This window comes from Lemur catta, chromosome 10, assembly GCF_020740605.2.
Source record: "Lemur catta isolate mLemCat1 chromosome 10, mLemCat1.pri, whole genome shotgun sequence".
In the NCBI taxonomy this organism is placed as follows: domain Eukaryota; kingdom Metazoa; phylum Chordata; class Mammalia; order Primates; family Lemuridae; genus Lemur; species Lemur catta.
Genome location: NC_059137.1, coordinates 15,373,355 through 15,397,973, shown reverse-complemented (window position 1 = coordinate 15,397,973; position 24,619 = coordinate 15,373,355). Strand labels below are relative to the sequence as shown.

At 42.4% G+C, this 24,619-nt stretch overlaps 1 protein-coding gene across 1 annotated transcript in view; it reads right to left on the bottom strand.

Annotated features, from left to right (window-relative positions):
• CDK5RAP2 (CDK5 regulatory subunit associated protein 2) overlaps positions 1-24,619 on the bottom strand; it is a 175,424-nt gene that overhangs the window by 110,197 nt on the left and 40,608 nt on the right. The window contains exons 7-12 of the mRNA XM_045563942.1: positions 22,351-22,505; positions 17,007-17,169; positions 15,807-15,860; positions 14,882-15,001; positions 12,218-12,310; positions 6,025-6,243 (exon numbers count right to left, since the gene is read on the bottom strand). Of these exons, the coding sequence (XP_045419898.1) occupies positions 6,025-6,243; positions 12,218-12,310; positions 14,882-15,001; positions 15,807-15,860; positions 17,007-17,169; positions 22,351-22,505 (804 nt within the window). The remainder of the gene's footprint in view (positions 1-6,024; positions 6,244-12,217; positions 12,311-14,881; positions 15,002-15,806; positions 15,861-17,006; positions 17,170-22,350; positions 22,506-24,619) is intronic.

Genomic DNA, 24,619 nt, shown 5'->3' with positions numbered 1-24,619 from the left:
TGTGACCCTTACTTTTTGACCTTTCTCATTATAAATAAAATTTCCAAAGAAGTAAAGCTTGTATTCACCAGAGCCCAACAACAGTGCCTGCACCATTGCAAGTACTCAATAAATGTCTGTTGAACAAACAAATAAACAAACTGCAAATTACAACACATGCTGAGTCAACTGGCACTCGGTCACTGCAATCACAGGCAATTAAAAACAAACATGAGGACCTCTCACTGCCCAAGCTCCAGTGTTCATCATGATCAGACACAATGCATTCATATGCCTCTGATCCAAGCTGAATTTTCAGCAAAAGAATTGCCACCCTCCAAAATGCTAAAGAACAGGCACAATGAGACTGGCAATAAATGTTGCTGGCATGAGCAAAGGATGGTTTGATCACATCCAAAAGAGAACCAGTTGGCTTACCATCAGAATTCAGGGAATGCTACAAAAACCAGTACTGCTTGATCTAGGTCCTCTGCACAGCCTTTAAGTCAGGCCTCGTATGTAAACCGGGCTGCAGCATTTCCAACTGATTTTGCAGTTCTTGTCCAAGGAAAGAGAATAATGAAAAACAGCTAGATATAGTCCCAAGGACTGAGAACCTTCCTACTTACAAGCTTACTGACTTGGATAACACTGATCTGGCCCTGTGCAGAATTCCTTTTATTAAGTGGGGTATTGTTGAAGACCCTGTAGACTGTTCAGAATACTCTTTATAAAAAGCCACCAGAGGCAATTCTTCCTTCATGCCTTAGTGCCAGCAAAAGCTGCCCTTTTATCTTAACATGGTCATCTTACAGACACTGGAGACCTTGTAACTGAATTTCCCTCTTTACCTTTGCTGCCAGGAATTATCAACTGAGCTGTAAGTCTTCCTCCTTAGCAAAGTGAAGAACATCACAACATGTATTTTCACATACTCACTCTGTGGTTCCATTTAACTAGTCACCTTTATTTTTTCTTGATCCTAATGCCTTTATTTTTAATCTCATTTAATCTTATGACTTTCTATAAACCTCTGCAAATGTTTCTGAAACGAGAGGAACAAATTATAATTTTTAAAGCTTCAATTATCCAGAATAGTTCAAGTTGGATGTTCTTGAGAATGTATTCTTCTGGTCTGTTGAGAAGCTAAAAATGTATCAATCTTCCTTTTTGTCAAAAAGCACAGTATTCTCAACTTTATTATTGATTGTTTGGCATAGCCACAGCACAGTATCTTAGGCAAAGTCCTGAAATTAGAATCCATAGACCTGGGGATCCATGTCACATATATATTACTTTCTATGTTACCAGGGTCAAGCCACTTAAATTCTGAGGTTGAGATTAATCCGTAAAATGCCCAAACACAATGGTGTGAGCATCATAAAAAACACAGGCAATCCTTTGTAAAATGTAAAGTATATCCACACCGAAGGACCACATCTGCTTTATGTCTATCACTCCAAATAGCAGTTTTCATTTCCAATGAAGGTTGCTGAAGATTAAGCTGAATGTGGATTGAGAACAAGACCTGTGTTTTGGACATTTTTCTTACCAATATTTTCTTTATTCTACCTGTGGGATGCAGTGATATTCGAGTAAACAGAAGACTCAAAACTGAATATCCAAGAGTCCTGGTGGGTAAACCTTTGAATGTGCACCAAGACAAGCCCTAGAAGCCAGACCTGAGCATCCTCATTACAGAGGAACAGGTTCCTTCCCTTTCCCACCTATAACCCTGACCTCTCAAGAGCCTGGCTTACATGTTGAAGAAAGGACTTTTCTCACCTCATCTCCTGACTTTCCCACACCAATCCACCCTCCAAGACATCCGTCAGACTAGTCTTCCCAAACTGCAAATCTGATCCTGTCCAGCCTCTGCTTAACTCCCCTCCACAGGGGCCCCACTGCCTATGGGTCAAGTATAGGCTCTGGAACTGACATGCCCCTAGAGGCAACCACCCTTCACTACAGCCCCAAACTCTTTTTCCCCAAAATCACCACTCTCTCTCCCACCTCTGCATCTTCGCCTTCTGTTCAAAACCCTCCTCCCCCTTGCCTAGCTACTAACCTTTAACTCAAACTTCACAACCAGTTCAACAGTTACATTCCCCAGGAGCCTTCTCTGGTCCTGCAAGCCACTTCCTTTCTCTGTGTTCCTATCATAGTTCATTCGTATCTCTGTTATGGAACTGTCCCCCACTTAGTAGAAGGCCTGCATGAAGTATTCTAATGTTGCTGAATGTATGAATGATTCCTTTCCTTTGCCAGGGCAGAAATAAAGACCACTAAAAGGTCTGGGTTTTGGTCTGTTTCAATCCAAAAGCAACACCAGTAGCAGCTGGCAAATGGGAGGCACTCTAGTTAAATAAAGAGGCCTAGTTAACAGAAACAAACAACAAGATCTGCAAGGCTAGTGGGTTATGCTCCACCTGTGCATTTACCCTAGCACTATAAAGCAAACAACCACCCCACTATGTTTCCCCAGACTCTGAACAAGCTAGTACCCCCAAGAGCTGGTATAAAACATTCGTGTGAAATAGACACATCCAAATCTTTAGACTATAACCAAAAGTTAACTAGAGATACAACTGGGATGCAGTACATATGCAAAAAAATGGGAAAACACAGTCAAATCATCTTGTCAGAAACATATACATAATTTGATGCATCAAAGTAGCCACGATAAGATAGATGCCAGGAAGTTTTAAGTCACAGCCATGCTCACATGAGGTAAGCATTTAGAGTGCACAGCTGTTGTTCTGGTCTGCCCAGTGCCCTGAGACAAAATACCACTTTCTCTGGGTACCTGCTCCCTCCAAACACGTGGTTCTAGAGGAGGCTTCCAATGATGGTGTACACACACACACACACACACACACACACACACACACACACACACACTACTGCCAAAGCAAGACGGGCAAGTGACCCAAGTTGGCTCACTTAGTACCTCACCCATCTGGCCATCCTGACAAGAAGCCAGCCAGGGCAGCAAAATGTGAGAGTCCTCCTTCCTCTTCTGCAATAAACTGGGAAGATGTGATCCCAGCAGGGATGGCAAAGAGGGGTCCAACCACTTGGAACTGGAGTATGCAGATGTAAGAAAAAGAAGCCAGCTCTCAGAGAGAGTGTTCCAGTGTCCCTGTCCTTCCAGCAATTTAGTTACACAAGGCAATAAATTTCCCTTTTCGCCAAAGTTTATTCAAGCTGGATTCCCGCCCCTCTCTAGAAAGTCTTACTCGTAGCGTACTTCATCCCAATCCCTCCCTCTTGCCACACAGTCCCTTCCATTCCTTGCCAAACACTGTAACCTCCTTATGAAGATGCATACATGTTACATAGGAATACATCTTTTTATCCACAGCAGCCTAAAATTCTTCTAGAAGCACCAGTGTTTATATGAATAAGTGAATTATGAAATGTCTAATAATAGAGGGATATGTAAGAAAATTACAGGATATCCACTTGATGTAATGTTATATAGCCATCCCAAATGCTTACCAAGAATAAGCTATAATGTAAAAAAATTACGTATCATATATGTAGATATAATTTTATATATATGTGTGTATGTGTGTGCGCATGTGCATGTGTGTGTATCTCCCCCCTTCCTCTGCCATCCAAATTTTACTTAATGAACATTTTTATGACAGCAGTAAGGGATGGCGGGGTAACTATTTTAAACTAAAAAAATTGTTATCCAACAGCAAAGAATATAAGAATTTTACAATAAAAACTGTAACTCTATTAAAGGACCCTCTGGCCAGGCTTCACTCATCCATGAAGTCACACTACCCAAATCTCACCCTTCTCATTCAACTCAAGTGTCAGCCCCTTCTAGCAGGTTTCCCTGACTACTCCATCTCACAAAGATCTTTTGCACTGAGAACAGGTTACATTTATTAGCTCTGGATTTAAATGGTTTTGTGTTTTGTCATGAATAACATTTTTTCATCTTCCTTAGAAAAATAAAACTTCCAGAAGTTATATCTTACAATTCCATCAGTATCTAAACCACATTTGGTGTTCAATTAACACTGCATAAATATGGGAAACAAGTCTTTTAATAACAGACAAAAAAGCTCCAACATTGCTGTTGCCAGCACAAAACGGGCCAGCCCTTTGGACAATTAATTTGGCAGCATGATTAACCAATATAAAATATTTGCACTATCTGACCCGGTAATCTCTCTCCTCAGAATCTATCCTATGGATTTGAAAAGAAAATGTCTTTATGACCAAAGATGTTCATTGTAGCATTATTTAAACAGCCAAAATGTCCAACAAAGGAGAAAATTATTAAGTAAATCACAAGAAATCTATTCAGTGAAAGTGTGCATCATTCACCATGATCACGCTGGAGCCACACAGCGTGGGAAGGTGCCTATGACAGAGTAAATGACTAAAGAACACAGACCAGCATCTAGCCTCTGATTATACCAGGACCCCAGACACACCAGGACCAAAAGGTAATACTGAAAAGGAAAAGGAGTTATTTTGATAGGATAGTAGAACCGTAGCTGTTATTTTCTCATTTTTCTAAATTTCCATTACTGCTCCATTAATGTTAAAATTTTAATAAAATACACAAACATTGTATTTCAATCCTTTCTTCAGTGTTAACACTGGAGTTACAACCCATGGATCTTGTCATCCCTGCCAACAGCAGCCGCCAGAACTACCCCCCTGGTACTTGTGGGCTCTTTTTTGAGTCCTTTATTCTAATGACTCTGCCTGCCCCAAGATCTAGGGCAAGGAATCCAATTAACCTGAGTGGCAATGATCACTCAGACTCAGACCCTGATCCCACCTGAATGCACCAAAGCCATGCATCTGGATGTGACTCTCAGGAGGGATTAAAAGGCATTGAATACTGAAGTTTAAATATAATTGAAACTCAATAAGCCTCCAAAATTCAGAGAGAATTTTTAAATGCTAATACTCAAGGCTGAATAGAGTACAGTCATGAAAAAAAGACCACATATAGAAACCTGGTACAATCTTTCTGTAGAATAATTTGAGTATATCTTTTAAATAGTCTTTAAAATATTCATACTCTTTGACCCAGTAGTTATACCCCTATAAGAATTAATCAGTGAGCTGGGTGTGGTGGCACATGCCTATAATCCCAGCTACTCAGGAGGCTGAGTAGGAGGATCACTTGAGCCTAGAAGTTCAAAACCTTGCGACCAGCCTGGGCAATATATGGCAAGACCTCATCTCCAAAAAAAAAGAAAAGAAAAGAAAGACTCACTGGATAAATATTTATGTATAAAAATGTTTGCTGGCAAATGCATTGTAAGGCAAAAAAAGTGAAATTATCTAAACGCCCTTCAATAAAAAACTAGTTAAATAAATTATAGCCCATCTAAGTGATGAAATATTGTGCTGACACCAAAAAAAAAAAAAAAAACATGTTTTGAAGAACATTCATGACATGAGAACATTAAATTAAAAAAAGCAGGATACAGGCTGGGCGGGGTGGCTCATACCTGTAATCCTGGCACTCTGGGAGGCAGAGACAGGAGGATTGCTTGAGCTCAGGAGTTCAAGACCAGCCTCAGCAAGAGCGAGACCCTGTCTCTACAAAAAATAGAAAAATTAGCCAGGCATCATGGTGCACACCTGCAGTCCCAGCTACTCAGGAGGCTGAGGCAGGAGGATCCATTGAGCCCAGGAATTCAAGATTGCAGTGAGCTACAATGACACCACTGTACTCTACCCAGGGTGACAGAGCAAGACTCCATCTCCAAAAAAAAAAAAGCAGGATACAAACCTGTATTTTCAGGTGTGTATGTGTGTGTGCGTGTGTGTGTTTGTGTGTGTGTGTGTGAGTAAGAGAGGGAGAGAGAGAGAGAGAGAATGAAAGGACTGAAACATCAAATAGTTAAGAATGGTCGTTTCTAGGTAATGAGATGATGAATTTATTTTTATTTCCTTCTTCATAATTTTCAGATTTTTCTAAGTTTTCTGCACTGAGTATCACCCTATAACCAGAAACGGCCACACAGCCCCAGCCCGCTGTCAGAGGGCAGGGGCACTCACACGGATGGTGCAGTCTCCTTTGCTCCTCTCTCGATGGGCTTCCTTCAGGTCCTTCTCCAGTCTCTCCCTCTCCTGCTGCAGGTCGCTCAGCTCCTGGCTGACCTTCTTAACGTTCCTACGCAGTCTGCGGTTCTCTGTACTCTTGGAGAGGTTTTCTGAGTGCAGCTCGGCCAAAAGGGCTTCCTTTCCTGACAGAGCAGCCTCGTAGTCTTTGGACCCCTAGAAGAGAGGGGAGAAAAGCAAGGTGAGCTTGTTGTCATACTTCATGAAACGAACGAAGAAATCTGGGCTCCTTTTCCACCTTGGGGGAAAAAAAGAAAAGAAAAAGATTAAGATAGACAATATTCAAAATCCAAAGCAAAAGTAATATGAAGATTCTGGAATAACACGGGATAATGTTTGTTATGATGTTGACGGCAAGGGAGAAAAGTCCACAGTTGTGTAAAAGAAGTATTTTTAAAAGAACTAGAAGAAAAGCACAAAATGCTAACAGTAACTGTCTTTAGTCAGTGGGACTAAAGTTGATTTTCTTCCTTCATTTCTCTGTATTTCCAAATGTTCTAAGATGAATGAACATGTTACTTTCATAATGGTTTTAAAAAATAAAATCATTTTTAAAAGGTAGAAAATGAAGAGCTATATTTGAAAATGTGAAAATTGTCTGAATCAAAATGGAGTCACTTTTGTTTAAAAAAAAAAAAAAAAACCTTGACACCTTGACAGATTTGGGGAAGGCTATGAAGAGACAGTTCTCATGGATAAATACCTGATAGCAAAAACTATCAACAGACTCCGCAAAAACCATGACCTTCCACGAGGACATCATGACCCTATACAAAAAATACTTCTGCCTGGCAATTGCCTATCCAACCTCAGACTAGCTTCACCCTTGCTATTGACCCTTGTAGCCAACGGAAATTATCTCAAAACAATTATGTAATCTCCTCATTTTTTCACTAAAAATCTTTGTGTTCCTTTACCTCCCTGAAAATGCACATAGTTTACTAAAGCATGTACATTCCCATTCCAATGCCCTATTCCTGAATAAACATCATTTTCTTTTAGAGAGCCTCTCTTTGTTTGTTACTTAGGTTGACAAAAAGCAGCAATGGATCCAAGCACTTGTAATGTTCACCTGTATTAGAACGGCTCAAACCCAGGGTCATCTGCAGAAAAAGAGGTGGTCAGCATGGTGGCTCAACGGCCACCCTGAAAGGCTACAACTTTAGCAAAGTCCAAGAGCTAAATGAGTCAAGAATATCTTAATTTCATTAATACACAGTTCACTAGAGAAAATACACATGTAATTATCAAACATATCAAAAAAATATCGTGACCCACCAATACTCAAAAAGAACAAATTAAAACGAGTTCTCCTTTATCAAGTGAGATTGTTTTAACGAGAACATCCAGTGCTGGTGCGCTTCTTATGAAATGGTGCTCTTAATAATCACTCCTCAAGAACTGGCCAAACAAGCACCTGTTATGTATCGGCAAGAACTGGCCAAACAAGCACCTGTTATGTATCGGCAGATTACGTATAGAGTCTGTATATGTATAGTATAAACAATGTTCACACTCATCCCAGTAATTCCATTCCTAGGATTCAATCTCAGAAGAATCCAAAATATAGGGGGAAAAACAGCCTTATATACAAACTCATTCATCACAGAATTACCTGTAACAGTAAAAAATAAGAAGTAACCTAAACATGCATAACACAAAAATGGAAAAGCCAGGCATGGTGGCCCATGTCTGTTGTCCCAGATACTCGGGAAGCGAGGCAGGAGGATCCCTTGAGCCCAGGAGTTCAAGGCTGTAGTGCGTATGATCACACCTACAAACAGCCACTGCACTGCAGCCTGGGCAACACAAAGAGATCTTGCCTCTTAAAAAAAAAAAAAATGATCAGTATGATAAGGCTACATGATGAAATCTTAAAACTATATTTACAAAGATTGATAACACGGGACTATTTCTAAGTTGCAACATTCTATGAAAAAACAGATGACCGAATTATAAATGATCTAAAAAGAAATCTAGAAGTCTAGAAGGAAAAAGATCCAAATGGGAATAGTGGTTAGGTGATTTCAGGATTTCCTTCTTTTCTTCTTTCTAGTCCTCTGAAAAAAATTTTGAAGTATACTAATACTTCCAATCACAAGAAAATAAACTTTCTTTTAATCTGCTCTTTGAATTAAGGCTGTTTTGTTATCATTCACAAACAAATGATACTTGAGCTGTCAAGGTCATAACTCAGACTGTGAAATAAAGGCCCCAGCTTCTCACCCTTTTCAGGCACTCCATCTCTGCCACCACCACTGGTTACGTTTCAGCTGTTCAGGTTGTCAACTCAGTTGTTCGGGAGAGCTAAGCTACAGCCACATTCAATCTGGGGCTGGGAAGCTCTGCTGTTGCTGGGCAATCAAAAGCCCAGACATCTGATCCCATGTTCCCCAAATTGCTATGAACACAGCAACAGGAATTGAGGGTGACTCCATGCAGATTTAAAACTAAGTTTATAAAATCTTCTGGTTTTGTTTCTTTTGAAATTAAAATAAATAAAAAGAAGTGGGAAACCTAGATCACGAGGCCAAAAAAAAAAAAAAAAGTGTGGCAATGCTTATTTAAATAATCTCAACAAAAGGAGGTAAACAATGATTGGAAAATGCTCATCTTGAACAATATTCATAGCTACCTCTTATTAAGCACTAATTATATATGAGGAGCTAAACCAAGTGCTTTTTTGATTGTTTTTCTTTCCAAAATCTGTAGATTTGTGTCTAGCAAGAGCTTTTATGTTATATCTCCATTTCTCACACCAACCCCACAAAGTATACATTATCAAGCCCATTTAAGTGACTGAGGCTCCGAACTGCTAAATGACTAGTCTGTTTTCAGACCATCGATTCAAGTGATTCCAGAGCCTGTGTTCTTTCCACAGCACTACACTACCTTGTCATTAGTGGTGAAGATTCCAATTAACAGCAATTACCTATCAAAAATTAAAACAAGCAGACTAGAGGGAAGAAGGCTAGAGATAGGAATATTAGTTAGGGGCTTGTAAAACATAGGACAGCAATGGTTATTATTAAAAGTTATTATAAAGTGATGAAAGTTTTGCAGAATTATCACATAAATAATGATGACAAAACCTCTTCAAAAACTCCAAGCTCAAAGGATTCAAATGCATAGATTCTATTAATTTCATAAAAATACTTTCCATGTTACCTTTTCATTAAATGGCCCTTTGAAAAACTTCTTTGGAAGGCCTTTTTATCTTTTTCTGCATGATATCCAGGTGGCAAATATTTAGTCCAATTAGATACAGTCAGAAACTGAAGGCCAAATATAATATTAAACAATTTCGTTCTTGCCCACTGTGCATAAACACGATGAGTTTAATAAAGAGAAAGTCAGAAAGCCCAGGGTTCAAAGACCAATTGTAGCTGTGTGACTTCGGAGAAAACTAACTTCTCTGAAGTTCAGTTTCCTCATTTGTGAAATGGGAAGTAACAGCCTCGATTTTGTACACGTATAAATATGCACTAAAGAGTCAAGGCATTAACAGTGAATAGAGATTAATTTATTGGTGATCTCTATCAACATCTCTCTACTACTTTAAGTATTTCATCAATTTCCTACAGTGTGCATTTTTACTTTTGCAGCTGGGGGGGTTGCTATTTCCAATTTGAAAATATTTTTTTTAATGGGTATGGAGATAACAGCAGCCAGCCCACACCACAACCTTTACAGTGTCACACCTGTGATTAGAATTCATATCTCTGTGCTTCTGAACTTTGGCAACCACTTCAAGAGTTTAAATATTCACTTGCTGTTGCTTCAATGTCAGGCTTGTTGTCAACCCTATGAACTCTGGCAATTTTACTCATGTTGCAATTATTAACAGTTCAAATCACATACTATCCCAAAAAGATCCCATGAAACAAGACACATCTACAAGCGTCTGTGCAACATTCAAACTATGTCTACTTCACAATTAAACAACCAATATAAGCATATTGTGTGCATTTACTCACACACAACCAGAGGAATGGAAAAAACACAGGCTTTGAAGACAGACTTGGGCTTGAGTCCCGGCACAAACTCACTAAAGTTTGTAAACCTGTTACCTCTTGGGTAAGGACTAAATGAAGGTTCTCCACAAAGCCAACCTGACATGTATAAAGTAAGGTGTTACAATAGTTCCTGATCTCTCTGCATTGCAAGACAAGAAACCTGATCAACACTGTGTATCACAAGACCTCAAAAATCATTCTTAAAGTCTTTCAACTAGGACTGACAGTTACAGTTATTAAATTAATAAATATAAGTAATAAATCTGGGTAACATTTAAATTTATAAGACTCCTTTTTCTCCTTCAAGGCTCAACATAACAAGTAAAATATCACAATGCTTATAAGGATGTCTGATCTCTCTATCAATTGCCAACATACTTTTTTTCCAAGCAATGGAAAATATGAAAGGTTTTCCTAAAAATTCAGCTTTTAAGGCATGTTATTTTCTAAGCCAGGAAAAAAAACAACAGTTTAAAGTGTAATCTCAGCTCCATTTCATCAACCACTGGTGGGAGAAGGCAACTCTGAGATCCTCAAAGCAGAGCTCGTAGCATACCAGGACTTAAACTAAATTACTTCAATTATTCTTATTGTGAACCAAAGCTCTGCAAAAGGCAAGGCAGGGGATATGAATCTTGGAACTCAAACAGTCTTAAATTAGATTTAACTTCCAACTTCTACTTAACAACGAAAAGCAACATTGGTGCAAGGGGTGGGAAGACAGAGCTCTAGGCAGTATGGACTTATTTTGATGATGGAACTTCATTGATTCATTAAATTATTAGTTATAGGCATAAACTATATAGGGAAATGAGAAACAAGAAAAGAAAAATGTTAAAATAATTTAAAACACAAAACTAAAATTAGGAAAAGAGAGGTAAAGTTGCGGGCCCATCAGCAGGAGTCCTTGCAGCACAATCTTGGGGGGATGGGCAGGGAGAGAAAGGCAGGTCAGAAACAGCAAGGCCTGGAACAGAAACCTGGAATGGAGCAGCTGAGACCGAAGCAGCCAGGTGAGGGGAGGTATGGGATGACAGGTAAAAGCCCAAGCCTGGGAGTGAGACTGGCTCTGGGGTCAAACCTGAGCTCTATCAGTTATTACATTTGGGACCCTGAGCAAGTTACTTGAACCTAACCCGGATTTCCTCAGCAGTAAAACAAGAATATTAACAGTGCCTACTTCACAGAGCTGTTGTGCAGATAACTGAGATAATCTATGGGGAGCACTTAGCAGGGCTTGGCACATATTACGTGTTCCATAAATGTCTCCTGTTATTATTAGCAATTACTACATTTAAATCCTGGCTCCACCATTTGCTAGCTGTGTGACAATGAATAAGCTGCACACCCTCACTGAGCCTCAAAACCTCATAAATACAAGGAGAATGAAAATTACCTTCTCCACAGGGTTGTCAAGATTAACACATTAATTGCCATGTGAGTTGTATTTAACTCATGCTAGTTTTGAGCCCAGGGCCCCGTGAAGCATATGTAACTCACACATCTCTTTACCTTGGGAGCCGTGTCGCACACAGGCAACTCACGCTGCCATGCTATCGCATACATGTTACGTGACGTGTGGCCCCCTGGGCAAAAGCCTACAGTTGGTTCGTGAAAATCTTACTTGTTAATGTTCTTATTGTTACAACAGATATCGACAATTTAACTGCATATAACTCATGCACACAAAACAATAACAAACAATAAATTTTTCATTAAATTAGACAGGATCATTTTTGGTTTTGAAGTTTTTATTCTATTTTTGTAATAAAACACCATGGTCCCAAGGAAAAAAATTTTTTTTGTAGTGTAGCAGTCAATGTGTTAAATGAGATAATCTACATATCTTGCACCATTACTTGGCACAGAGTAAAATCAGCACTCCTAACCGTAGGGATACTTAGGATTATCATTATCATATTGAGGACGGGCTGGAGAAGCTCCCAAAGCTGGTGAAGAGCCTCCCTTTAATTAGACTGAGCAAATTCTATCGCTAAAGACCACCCACAGTTTTCCTTATTAAAATCATCCAAGTTCCTTTCAGCTGCAAAGTCCTCACCTTGACAGGAATCAGGATTAAAAAGACAGCCACTTAAGCCAAAGTGAACACTTACCTGGAATTCCTGGGTCTGTGCTTTCTGCGCAGCCTCTCTGGCTTTAGCAAAAGCAGCACTGAGCTCTTCTATTTCAGAGTTAAGTTCTTCAACCTGGGGAAAAACAAGGACCAGTAGCCACGTATGCAACCAGGCTCTCCTGCCTCTGCACAGCCCACATGCTCTTCCTGCTCAGTTGTATATGGTTTATAACCAAGGGCTTTGTAGTCAGAAAAGATCTGAGTGGGATTTCCAGTTTGGCCATTTACTTCAAGCTGACTTCAGGCAAGGTATACTTCTCAAGTGTAAAATGAGGATACCACTACTCACTCAACTATAGCCCTAGGGTTAAATGAGGAATGTGTATTGGTGCTAATACAATGCCTGGCTCATACTATGTGTTACTATTATTATTATCCATATAGAAGACCCACCCAATAACCTATAGCCTGGGTACTGCCAGACTTCCTCATCCTCTAGCGACTTTCTCCTAGACCCGGGAGTCAAACATGAACCACCATGGCCACGCCCTGGAGTTTGCCAGCACCCAGAACCATTCTACCACTGGTGTCACGACCTCAGCTCCAACCTCAGCTGGGCCTTAAACTCCCAAAAGATGATGCAAATTATAACTACTACTATTATGAGCCAAATCGCTGTTGCATCTAACAATGGTTAATATTCAAACACGGGCACTCCTTGAGCTTCTTCAACACCACAGTTTCCTGGTTAGTTTCCTATGTCAGCAACCATTCCTTCTGTCTCCCTTGTGCACTCCTTTCCCCAGGCCTACAATTCTGATGTCCCTTGCAGTCCCATCCTAGCCTTCTCCTTTCCCATTCTACACTCTCCATGGATTAGTAGGTCAATTATCAGAATTTTTTTTTTTTGAGACCAAGTTTCACTCTGTCACACAGCTAGAGTGCAGTGGCATCATCATAGCTCACTGCAACCTCAAACTCCTGGGCTCAAGCCTCAGGCTCCTATCCTCAGCCTCCCGAGTAGCTGGGACTATAGGTGCATGCCACCATGCCTAGCTAATTTTTTCTATTTTTAATAGAAACAGAGTCTCACTTTTGCTCAAGCTGGTCTTGAACTCCTGAACTCAAACAATCTTCCTGCCTCAGACTCCAAGAATGCTAGGATTATGGGCATGAGCCACGACGCCCGGTCAGCTAACAAAATTTTAACTCACACTTGTATATGAGTAATTCCCAGACCAACCTCTCGAGGCCTGAGTTCTCTCCAAGCTTTAGCTTCCCCCAACAGCCTATCTTGCCATCATCCTCTATTTTCTAGGCTTTGAACTGAGTCAGTGGCACCACCATATCCTAGTCACGTAAGCCAGACACCTAGAAGTCATCCTTGACTGCTCCTTTTTGTGAAGTCCTACTCTAATCATCTAATTTTCCCAATTTTGTTTCTAATTTTTAATTATTTCTAATTTTATTTCTTGAATAAACCCCTCCCCCTCCACTCCTACTTGCTGTGACCACTGCTCTAATTCAGCCTTTCTTGGCTCTTGCCTCAGCTACTGGCCTCCCTGCCTCCATACAGCCAGAGACCTCTCTAACATGAAAATGTGATCGTACCCCTCCTGCTTAAGAGCCTTCAGGGGCCTTAAGTGCTACCCAAGCAGCTCAGCAGTATTAGTACCCCCTCTACCAGCTGATCCCCGACAACTGCTCCAGCTGCTTCTCTGGCCTCCCTTACATTTTGCACTTTGTGCTCCGAACTGTTTGTGGTACATTTCAGTGACTTTCCTATCTTAATGCCTTGACCAGTGTCCTATGCCTCTGCCCAAAAAGGCATCTCTGTCCCTGCCTGCCTTTACAACTAACTCCTACTCGTCCTTTAAGATGCAGCTCAGGGTCTTCTTATCTAAGTACTGCTCCCCATGCCCCACATCTACACCTAATCTGGATCAGGTCTCCTTCCCTCCACCTCCCCAGCCCCCTGCGCTTCCCTCAGTCACAACACCCATCACTCTATACTCCTCACCAGACTTGCAAACAGAGCTGGGTTTTCATCTCTGCATTTGTGCCTAGCATAGTTACTGGGACACAGCAGATTGCTGCACTAACAACAGGAAAACAATACAAAACCGTCAGCCACCACCTTGGATCCCAAAGACAACAGGGTACCCCAGGTAGCTCTCTAACGGGTTCACAGTCATGGCCTTGCCTCCCAAAACTCCTTTGTCTCAATCTTCTGTTATCCTTCAAAAGATCAGACCTGCATTGTACAATATGGTAGCCACTAGCCACATGTGGCTCTTAGCAAGTGAAATGTGGTTAGTCTGAATTGAGATGTGCTATAAGTACATCAAACACTTTATTCTGAAAAACAAATGTCACTGTTGTTCTATTGATTACATGTTGAAATGATTATGTTTGAGACATAAACACACAATTATTAAAATTAACTTCACTTGTTTCTTTTTACTTCATTTAATGTGGCTACGAGAAAATGTAAAATTACATATCTAATTCATATTTCTATTGGACAGCACTGGATTACACACACCAAAAGAATTTCCAGCTGACTAAAGGATCGTTTCCCCACTTTCCATACTATCTCCGCTCTCTTATAAACTTTTTATCCAAAGCTAAAAATTCAGGGTAGAAACAAGCCAGTCACAGAAGCTAATAAAGAAAAATCTCCCTTCAAGTATCTCAGACATACCTCTTTTTCCTTTGATTTTAATGCTACGGTTAAACCCTGAATGGCTTTATCCCTCTTTAAACTATTTTTCTTCTCTGTAGCAATTTCTCTTTCCTTCTCTCTCAGGTCCTCCTGAAGTGCCTAAATTAGATTAGAAAAAGATTCACTAAGTTGATGCGTTCCAACCAAAATGCACTGTAAATATATCTTTAAAAGCACACTCAAATGCAGTTATTCTATCTTATTCCTGTCAACCTGTGATTAATGTTTCCAAGTCGAGCTGAACGTAGTGGCATCGGCTCCCAGTTACTGTGTTACCGCTCACGGCAACAGGGCTGGGTGAAGGGAAAGGGATCAGATCAGTTAAGACGATGACAGCTATTCCTACGGGAAGGATTCCAGTGCCTCCTGGAATATGAATACAGTCACATCAGAGCCTTTCATACCAGGTTATTTGGGAGAAATAACAGATCATTAATTTCATTCCTTTTGATGGAGACTGAACTATACATTTATAGTCAGTACATTTCTAAGGATAATCACTGCTGCCTCCCTCCCGGGCTGCTGTGAGGATCAAATGAGATAATGGATGTGAAAGCACTTTCTAAGCTGGCAGGCACTACACCAGTGCCAGCCGCTGTGACCGGGGGACCACGGAGCATGGGCAGGTTGGAACCCTTGCTCTACCTTTTCCTAGCTATGTGACTGTGGGCAAGTGACCTCAACTCTCTGAGCCTCAGGAACCACATCTGTAAAGTGGGAGTGCCTGCTTCACAGAGTTACTGCAAAGACTGAGAACCCCTTTCTAAAGTGCCTTACTGGCACGCAGTAGCAGTCCGTAAATGACAGAAATTGTCACACGGAATTTTCTGTTGTGCTCCAAATAAAACAAGAGGCAAGAATAGGATAAATCTTCAATAAATTTTTAAAAATTGTATCAACATACCTGGATCCTCCCTTCAAAGTGACTTCTTTCCTTCTGACGCTCCATTTGTGCAGCCTAAGAAAAAGCATTTTGTTGGTAGTGCCCAGAAGGGACCCACAATCCAATAGCTTCTCCAGAACAATTAAAATGAGCCCTGAGTTTCCCCCAGTTCTGTGGAACTCATTAAAACAAGTGTCCCCTTCTTCTCCTGGCCCCACCCACAGTGAGTGAGTGGGGCCAAGAGAGTGGATTTGAGTGAAGAAAAACGTGAAGACAAGCTGCTGACACTGCCTGGTCGCCAGCCCCACAGAGAGGAAAGCAAGCTGCTACCAAACAGGATGAAGAAGACCTGCTAAAGGCCAGCACCTGCGAAGTGGGGAGAGGGTTAAACGGATGAGCAGGAGACAACGGCTGATCACAGATTAAAAACTGATCAGCGAGACTACAGAACTCACTGCTGTGGGGGCACACAGACCCTGCTCCATAAAAAAATCAAGACTTTTCATGAACATCCAGAACACCCCTCATGGGAACGTACCACATGCAATGGAAGGCCTAGGCTAAGACCTACCTGTGATTCCCTGCCTGCCCATCTGCTTCAAAAGAGCTTGCTGGGGAGGCAGCCTAGTTAGGGGGAGGAGTCCAGGGAGGCTTTGGGGTCAGCTACTAGCAACCCACCTCTCGGAGCCTGGAAAAATATAACAACTCCTCTGAGCCTGTTTCTAAACTCGACAAGGAGACAATGATCTCTACCTCAGCAGGTGGCTGGGAGGACTGAACAAGGTGATACGCTGAACCCCTCCCACACTGCCAGGCCTGGTACAGGTTAGCTCCCTTCCCCCACTACCTCTCAGGTTACAGACCAAAGCTGGCCTCACGCCTGTCTCTAACCACAAAGGGAAAAGGGACATGTACAATGCACAATTGTATCCGAAGAAAACCCAAAGGATGAAAACAAAGTCCCCAGGCAACGACAAACTAACCCATGGTAAAATAGAGACAAGCAGATATGGGACTGTTTTTTAAACTAACTCTTTATATGAACAGGAGCCTGACAGGGCCCCTGATAAAGGCAGTTTCTGTTCATTCCTCAGCTGACAGGGAATTCAGATTTAGAAGCAAACTGTATGTGAACCATGAAGACTGAACGTGCATCCATTTCCCATAGAAGAGTCTGGTTGGCTAATTAAAGCCCTCCCCCTTCACATCCTGTCACCTCACCTCAGTTTCTCTCTCTTTTTCTTCCCTTAGAGCAGCAGAAAGTCCTCGGAGCTCTCCAGATGACACGTTCTCATCAGGAGATGCCATCTGAGATTTCTCCTCTTTAAGGCACTGAATTAAAGCTTCTTTGCTCTTCAAAGACAGCTTCAACTCCTCAATCAGCCTAAAAGAGAACAAAATTTAAATATTAATTCTAAGCTGTTCTCTTAGCTCAGTGGAGCAGGAGGAGGTAGGAAATGGGGCAAGACATCTTCCAAGTAGACATGTCCAATGACCGAACATAAATGGAATCATCTTTTGCAGGTCGGAGATTAAGGGCTAGAATTTGTGTGACATTAACGGGTCCCCCTGTCTCCAGCCTGGCTCCAGGTGATCCAACTCTGAGCTGCCAGACTATGGTCTGGCCCAGTCCCACCACTGTTCAAAGACCTTCAGTGGCCCCCAGCGCCGACACCAGTGGATTACTAATTTTTTTTGTCCAAGAGAAATCCTCTCTCCAAAAGAAATGTCACCAAAATCTAAGCAAATAAAACCAATAAAGCAGAGCTGTTCTGGTGAATATGGAAAAAACAAGGAATGTCTCTCCAGGGCTTCTAAGGGCAAAGTTTAAAAACACACTAACATTCAAGATAAAGGCCAAATTCCTCCGCAGGGCATTCACGGCCCTGGCTCTGAGGGCCGACCGGATCGGAGGCCCCTGCTCAAAGCCTCAGTCTCGTCTCTCACAGGAAACCACCACCCTCTCTGTTCCAGTTCTCTCCCGAAGCCGGGCTGTTTGGTGCCTCTCTGCCTCTGCTCACACCGGTCTCTCTGCCTGAAATGCCGTTCCCAACCCTACCCCCATCTCCGCCTAATAAGCGCCCATGTGTCCCGCCAGAGTCCGTCAAGCATCACCTCCCCTCAAGGAAGCTCTGCCACCCTTTTCACCCTGAGGGTGCCCATCGGGGAGAGCTGAACACATCCTTCTCTTGGCCACCAAATTACCTCATGTCAACTGCTCTTTGACCGTGGCAAGTAATTTAGCCTCTCCGAGCCTGTGTTTCCTCAGCTATAAAATAGCAGACTGGAGACAAGCTATTTAAAACCACCTTACACCGCTCCTGGCATATGGTGGAACTCAACAAATGACAGTTGCTATAATTATTACTTTTTTTAAACATTCAACAATTAGCAGTTTGTCAGAGGACCCTTCAGGAGAGTCTTACTATAGCTAAGCCTAGAAAGCAACTTAGTTTGGTAGAAAGAACAAAGGCTGGAAGTCTGACACAGCTGCCCTAGCGAAGCACCCGGCTTCCCAGGGTGAAGGTGAGGAGGGAGATAAGAGCAGCTGAGGCGCCGGGCAATGCAGTGGGATGGTGCGGGCGGCCCCAGGGCCAGGCGCCAAAACTCCTGGAAAGAGGCGCAAGAGTGCCCTCTAGGGGTCAACTCTGAAATCATCACATAATCAACCAGAGAGGTAAAAGTCACCAAACTGTTGGATACAATTTATACCTCAATAAAATTCTTTTTCTTCTTTTTTTTTTTTTTCTTTTTTAGTTACCTTGAAGCAAGTTCTAGATAGGGAATGGAAAAAGTGGGCAGGCCAGAGGCCAGGTGGGGACTGTGGCCAGACTGGAGTACCAGGCCCATCTAAAGGGAGCAGCAGGACCACTGCCCAGGGCTGCCATGTCTTTTAGGCTTTCAAGGAAAGCTGGAAACCCAGACTGTTATGGGAAATTCAATTTTTTAAATATCGGCAACTAATTCAAACTTTTAAGAACACTGTAGGCTAAATAAAACATACACGTTGGCCATATGTGAACTTCGGGGCTCCCCAACAGTGACTGCCTTAAAGATACAGAGTAGCTCAAAGGCGGGATTGAAGGAAATAAAGTAGCTAAAGCATGTACCTTTGAAAGGAGGATGGGAGCCCAGAGACATATTGACAGTGCCCATGCATGTGAGGCGGGCCCCGGGGCCTAAGACCGGACACTCTGCCCTGCCCAACAGCAGGTCAATCCGCATAGCAGATCTGGATCCGTCTCACCAGGGCACAGCCAAGGACCGCTGCTCTAATTCGTGCTAACCTTCCTCCCCACCTTGACTTAGCGCCCTAGGCAGGCCTGCCTTCAGGGAGGGAACACCCTGATCGGAGGCCCAGGAGAGTTTCACCACAAAAGCGGTCACACCCTGAGCGGAAAACCTGAGTTGGCATCTGACTGCTGCACCAGTCTCTGAGAGTGCCTCAGGGACACATCTATCCCTGAAAGACAGACGCATCTGCAGCACTGAAAGATCACATTTCCGTACCTGTCTAGCCACATCCATGGGAAATCCCAGGAAGATGCAGACTTTAGCAAAGCTCTGATCTGACCACCCACCTCCACAGAGACCCCAGTAAGTACCTGATAAACATTAACCCTTCCCAAATCCCCTCTTCCAAGACAGATGAGAAGTCAAGCTTCTGTGGCACACACTAACAGGGACCACTTTCCTCTACGATCATCCTGAAATGTGCCAGGCTCTGTATCTCTGCGTGTGCCGTTCTCTCTGCTCCACAAGACATCCTCACCCAACTCCAGGACTCCTCCCTCTGATAAGCCTTCCCTGACCCACACCCAGGCAGAGCTGATCACTTCCTTACTTTTGTCACACCACAGAATCCTGGGCTCACCTCCATCACACCATCAGTCACAACATATTTTTAACATCTCCACACTGGGAGCTCCACGGAAGCAGGACGGTGTTCATCCTTGCATTCCTGGCATGCATTCCCAAGGCCACGCTCATGGTGGGTTAAGGAAACAATCTATACCTCCTTTAATTTAAGCCATAATCCATATACCCAATCTGCTCTACTCACAGATGCTCACAGATCCCTCAAACCCAACATGTCCCAACTGAAACCATCATCTTCTCACTCGCTCTACCCAAAAGCGTTACCTCTTTTCCCCTTTTTGTCCCCCAAACTCTGCAAAACGCACTACCACCCCACAGTTGCTCATACTCGAAACCTGGGTGAGGGGATGTCACTGCAGCCTTTTCCACCACCCCCCAAACCCAATCAGTCACCAAGCCCTTCATGCCCATCATGTCTACTCTACCTTCTTCCTACCTCTGCCTATTCTCCTCCATTCCTACCTCTGTCACCTCTGTCCTGTCACCATCAGTTCTTGTTTGGATTTCTGTGTCAGCATGAGAACTAGGGTCTTCCACCCAGCCTAGTGCCAGTCCATCCCCCAGAGGGCAGCCAGAGGGATCTCTCTAAATTTAAATCTGATCCTGACATTGCCCCAAGCCCCACCATTAATTCTTCAGTGGCTTCTTACATGCCCGCCCTTAGGATAAAATCCAAATGCTTCAACAAGGCCCACGTGACCTCCCCCAGCATTCCTCCCCTCACCTCTTCCCTCTTCCCTTCCGGAATACAACACCGGTGCCTTGACCATGCTATGATCCTCGTGCCTCTGGACTTTCACACGTTATGCCCTATGCCTATAACACTCTTACTTTCCTTTCTTTGTCCAAACAATTCTTCCTCATTCTAGTACTTCCTCTAGGAAGCTTTTCCTAATCCTGCTAAACTGAGTTAGATAAATATATTAACCTAGCATTTATCCCTTGTAGCACCTTATCATTTCCATTCCTGCCCTCCACCCCTTCCACCTAGCTAGATGATGAGCTTAAATTTAGACCATGAGATTCCTGGGGAAAAGGACTCAATCTGTATCACTTACTCCTATATTCTAATCTCCACTGTTGAGTAGAAGATGCACAGGAAATACATGCTGAATAAAGTCTCATCCTGAGATTATTAATCACAAAACTTCGATTTGCCAGATCAAAACTAAGAAAAGGTTGCAGAGCACCGAATAAATGGTCGCTCCTCCAAATGCTGAAGCTAGGGCACGTAAAGGGAAACCATGGGCTCTCCCTCAGGGTCTATTTACTCCTCTTTTACAAATAATCCTAAAGGTTTGCTCACCTGATTTTCCAACCCATAAATAAAAACAAGTAACAGAAGGCCAGGCGCAGTGGCACCCATGCCTATAATCCTAGCATTCTGAGAGGCCCAGGCGGGAGGATCGCTTGAATGCAGGAGTTTGAGACCAGGATGAGGAACAGCGAGACTCTGTCTCTACTAAAAATAGAAAAATTAGCTGGGCGTGGTGGCGCACACCTGTAGTCCCAGCTACTCAGGAGGCTGAGGCAAGAGGACCACTTGAGCCCAGGAGTTTGAGGTTGCAGTGAGCTGTGATAATGACACTGCACTCTCGCCTAGGTGGCAAAGCGAGATTCTGTCTCAAAAAAAAAAAACAAGTAGCAGACTCAGATCTCAAAAGGCGGCACTGACAGAAGTAAAAGCAAACAACAGTTGAGAAACCAGGGCCATCAGGCACAAGAACCTAAGCAACATGTTGCACCCGTCAATGCAGGCGCACTGAGTGATCAAGAAGGAGGAACCAGTCAGTATCCTCTAAAATAGACTGCAAGCTTTAGAACAATTTCCTCTAAATTCCAAACAAGCTTGGCTCTTTGACAGACAGGTCACAGGTTAGCCATCAGTTGCACTTATATTTAGTGAACCTTCCACTCAGTAACTATCAAAGCAAAGCAAGAGTATCAAAATGTCAGGTTCATGTTAAGGATTAAAATCAAATTTCTCCTGACAAGTTTTTATCAAAAGCTTGGTTGCAAGATATGATGAGCATTAAAAACTGCCTAACGGCCATCTTGGCCCCCTTCTCTGAACTAAACGGCATACATTTTATCCTGATCATCAAAGAGCTCTGTATTTGCTCCACATTGTTGTTCTTGGCCCCCTGCACTAATCTGGGCCTTGGCCTGCATTAAAAGATGTGATAGAAAACAAGTCACATAAAATTCACTCGTATTTATGGTGAGGACGTAGTCACTCACTGTTCCCTTTGGGAAGAACCACAAGAGAAACTTTCTTCTGACAGTGCCAAGTAAAACTGGGCTTCTAAGTTGCTGGCTTGTTTTACCTTGAGAGCAATGTGAATCTTATGGCCACCAAGATTGTTTTTCTCTTTTTCCTTTGACTACTGGGAAGTTTAGAGCCAAAACTGAACACTCAATGTAGAATGTGAGTAAAACTTTTCAGCATGAATGTCTATCAGGAAACATATCAGTAGACTCTATCTCTGTTACTGTGCCCTTTTCTTTTCACCCAATTTTATCCCTAGTTTTCTGTCTTACTGTGTTGGACACATTCCAGAAAGTCACTCAAGTCCCGTGGGGAACACAGAGAGAAGGGAGGGAAAGGAGGGAAGGAAAGGGAACAATTCTGTCCCAAGGCTGCCAGACAATGAGATGTCAGGGTGTCAGGGGGACAGAGCCAGACCTGTCTTTCTCTTTCAGGACCAAAACCATCTCCAAGTCCCCCGCGTGCGTCTTCTTCATCTCCGAAAGCTTGCTTTCCAAGCCCAATCGAAGAGCCTTCTCTGTTTCTGTCCCTGCAAAGGCTTTTTCCAGTTCTGCTTGGGCGGCTTTCACATCCTAGAGTTAAATTAAATGCATTTGATGCAATTTTTCAATACAATTGGGAACATTTTGAAAGGAAATTGGATTAAAATATAAATATTTATGACTTTTTCTCCGGCACATTTCCCCTCCCTGAATTGTACTATACATGGAGAGAATCGGTAATAAATACATTTGCCAGCCATTTTTCCCTCTTGTATCCTGAAGAGTAATAGACATTTCCAATGGAAAAGACTCAACTCTACAAGAACTGTATTTTTGGTTTTGAAAAATCAGATCAATATTTACAGCTTCAAGGAGAACAAGGAGAAACGCGCCTCTCAATACTAAACATACATAAATTTCAGAGTCACCATAATCTCCATACAAATTCACTCCACACCTAGTGCCCCCCTCACTATTTTTTTTAAGATAACGACTACACAATTCTAAAGTACATTTTCTACAGCTCCAAGGTGATTTAGGTAGTAAAGAAACTCTATGTTCTCCCCAAGAGCTCAGAGGAGCCTATAAGAAAATTACCTAAATCACACAAGCAGTGTCTATGTGACAGAAAAGGCCCTGGTGCTCATGAAAGCAACCTCGGAGTAGACAATCTCCAACTACTCATATCATGCCAACTGCCTCTGATTACATCACAAAGATAAAAGTCAAATCAAGCTGAATTCAAAACCCAGCTCTCCCATTTACTTGCTGTGTGACCTCAAGTAGTCACTTAACCTCTCTGAGCCCCAGTTTCCCAATCTATAAAACAGGGATGGTGGTTACCATCCCATGAAAGAGCTGTCGTGAAACTGCCAAATGCCTGCTGCATCACAGAAAGCTCATGGTGACTTCTTCCTCTGGGCCCTTGACCTCCACAGCACCTCCACCACCAATGTCTCCCCAGGAGACTGGCCTGCCAATCTCAGTGAAAGCTGGAAAAAACCATTTCCCATATTCTTAGACAATAAACAAAGCCTGTTATTTACTGAATGTGTACTAAATGCCAGGCTCTGAGCAAGGAGCTTTACACATATTATCTTTGATCCTCACCCAAACCTAAAAAGTTATATACTGAGACAGTAGAGTACAGCAGTTCTGCGAGTCTACAGATGGACTACCTGACATTTACTGCCTATGTGACCTTGAGCAAGTGACTTAGCCACTCTGTGCCTGTTTCATCATCTGTTTAAGAAAAAAAGAAAGCAAAAGTATGATAAGCATATTGACCTCATTGGTTTATTGAAAGGACTAACTAAATCAGTGTATGTTAGAAGCAGAAGGGTGCTTCACCCAATGGTATGCCCTTAGTAGACTATTGGTAATGCTGTTATTATTATCATTACTAATGGAAATTAGGTACCACTATCCTCATTTGACAGATGAAGCAGCAGAGGCTCAGGGAAGGTGATAAAGCTGGTAAGTGACAGAGCAGAGATCTGAAACCCCAAAACACTGGGAAGCACTAACTGGAAAAATAAGATTACTGAACCCACAGTCAAAAAATTACATTTTAACTAAAATTCAGAATTTGGGATCAGAAGATCCTTCTTTTGGTTCCAGCTCTATCACTTATGAGCTAAGCTGAATTTCTTACCCTCTCCGAGCCTCCATTTCCTTGCCTGTTTTTGGATCTAATACCTACACACCCTGAAGGGGAATTACATCTTATATAAGGCCTGATGTGAATGTCATAAGTAGAAAATTGTAGGCTGCAAAATACAGTAACTGCTTTTTGTACCCAGAAGTGCTTTTTGGTGCCATTTCTCTTCAAATGTACTAAGAAGAATCAGAGTTTCAGGTAGAGAAACTGAGATGAAACAACAGACTTCAAAGACCAAGAATTAAATAATATTACTTAATACTAGCTTAAAATGAAGGAAAATGTTCTAACAGCTAGGAGACAGAATTTTTGAGGCAGGAAACATCCTGACTCCCCTCACAGTCTTAGGAAACACCTAAGTGAAAATAAGTAAAAGGAGAAGCTACACACAGTGCCTAACAGAGAAGACGTTCAGTGAGCACTGGCAGGATAGCTGGATGGAGGCTGGACACTGGGAGCCGGAGCCAGACGGGTAAGCAGCCTAAAGGTCAGCAATCTGCTTCCGGTCTTGGCTAATGTTGGGAAGTCACTTCCCTTCTCTGGC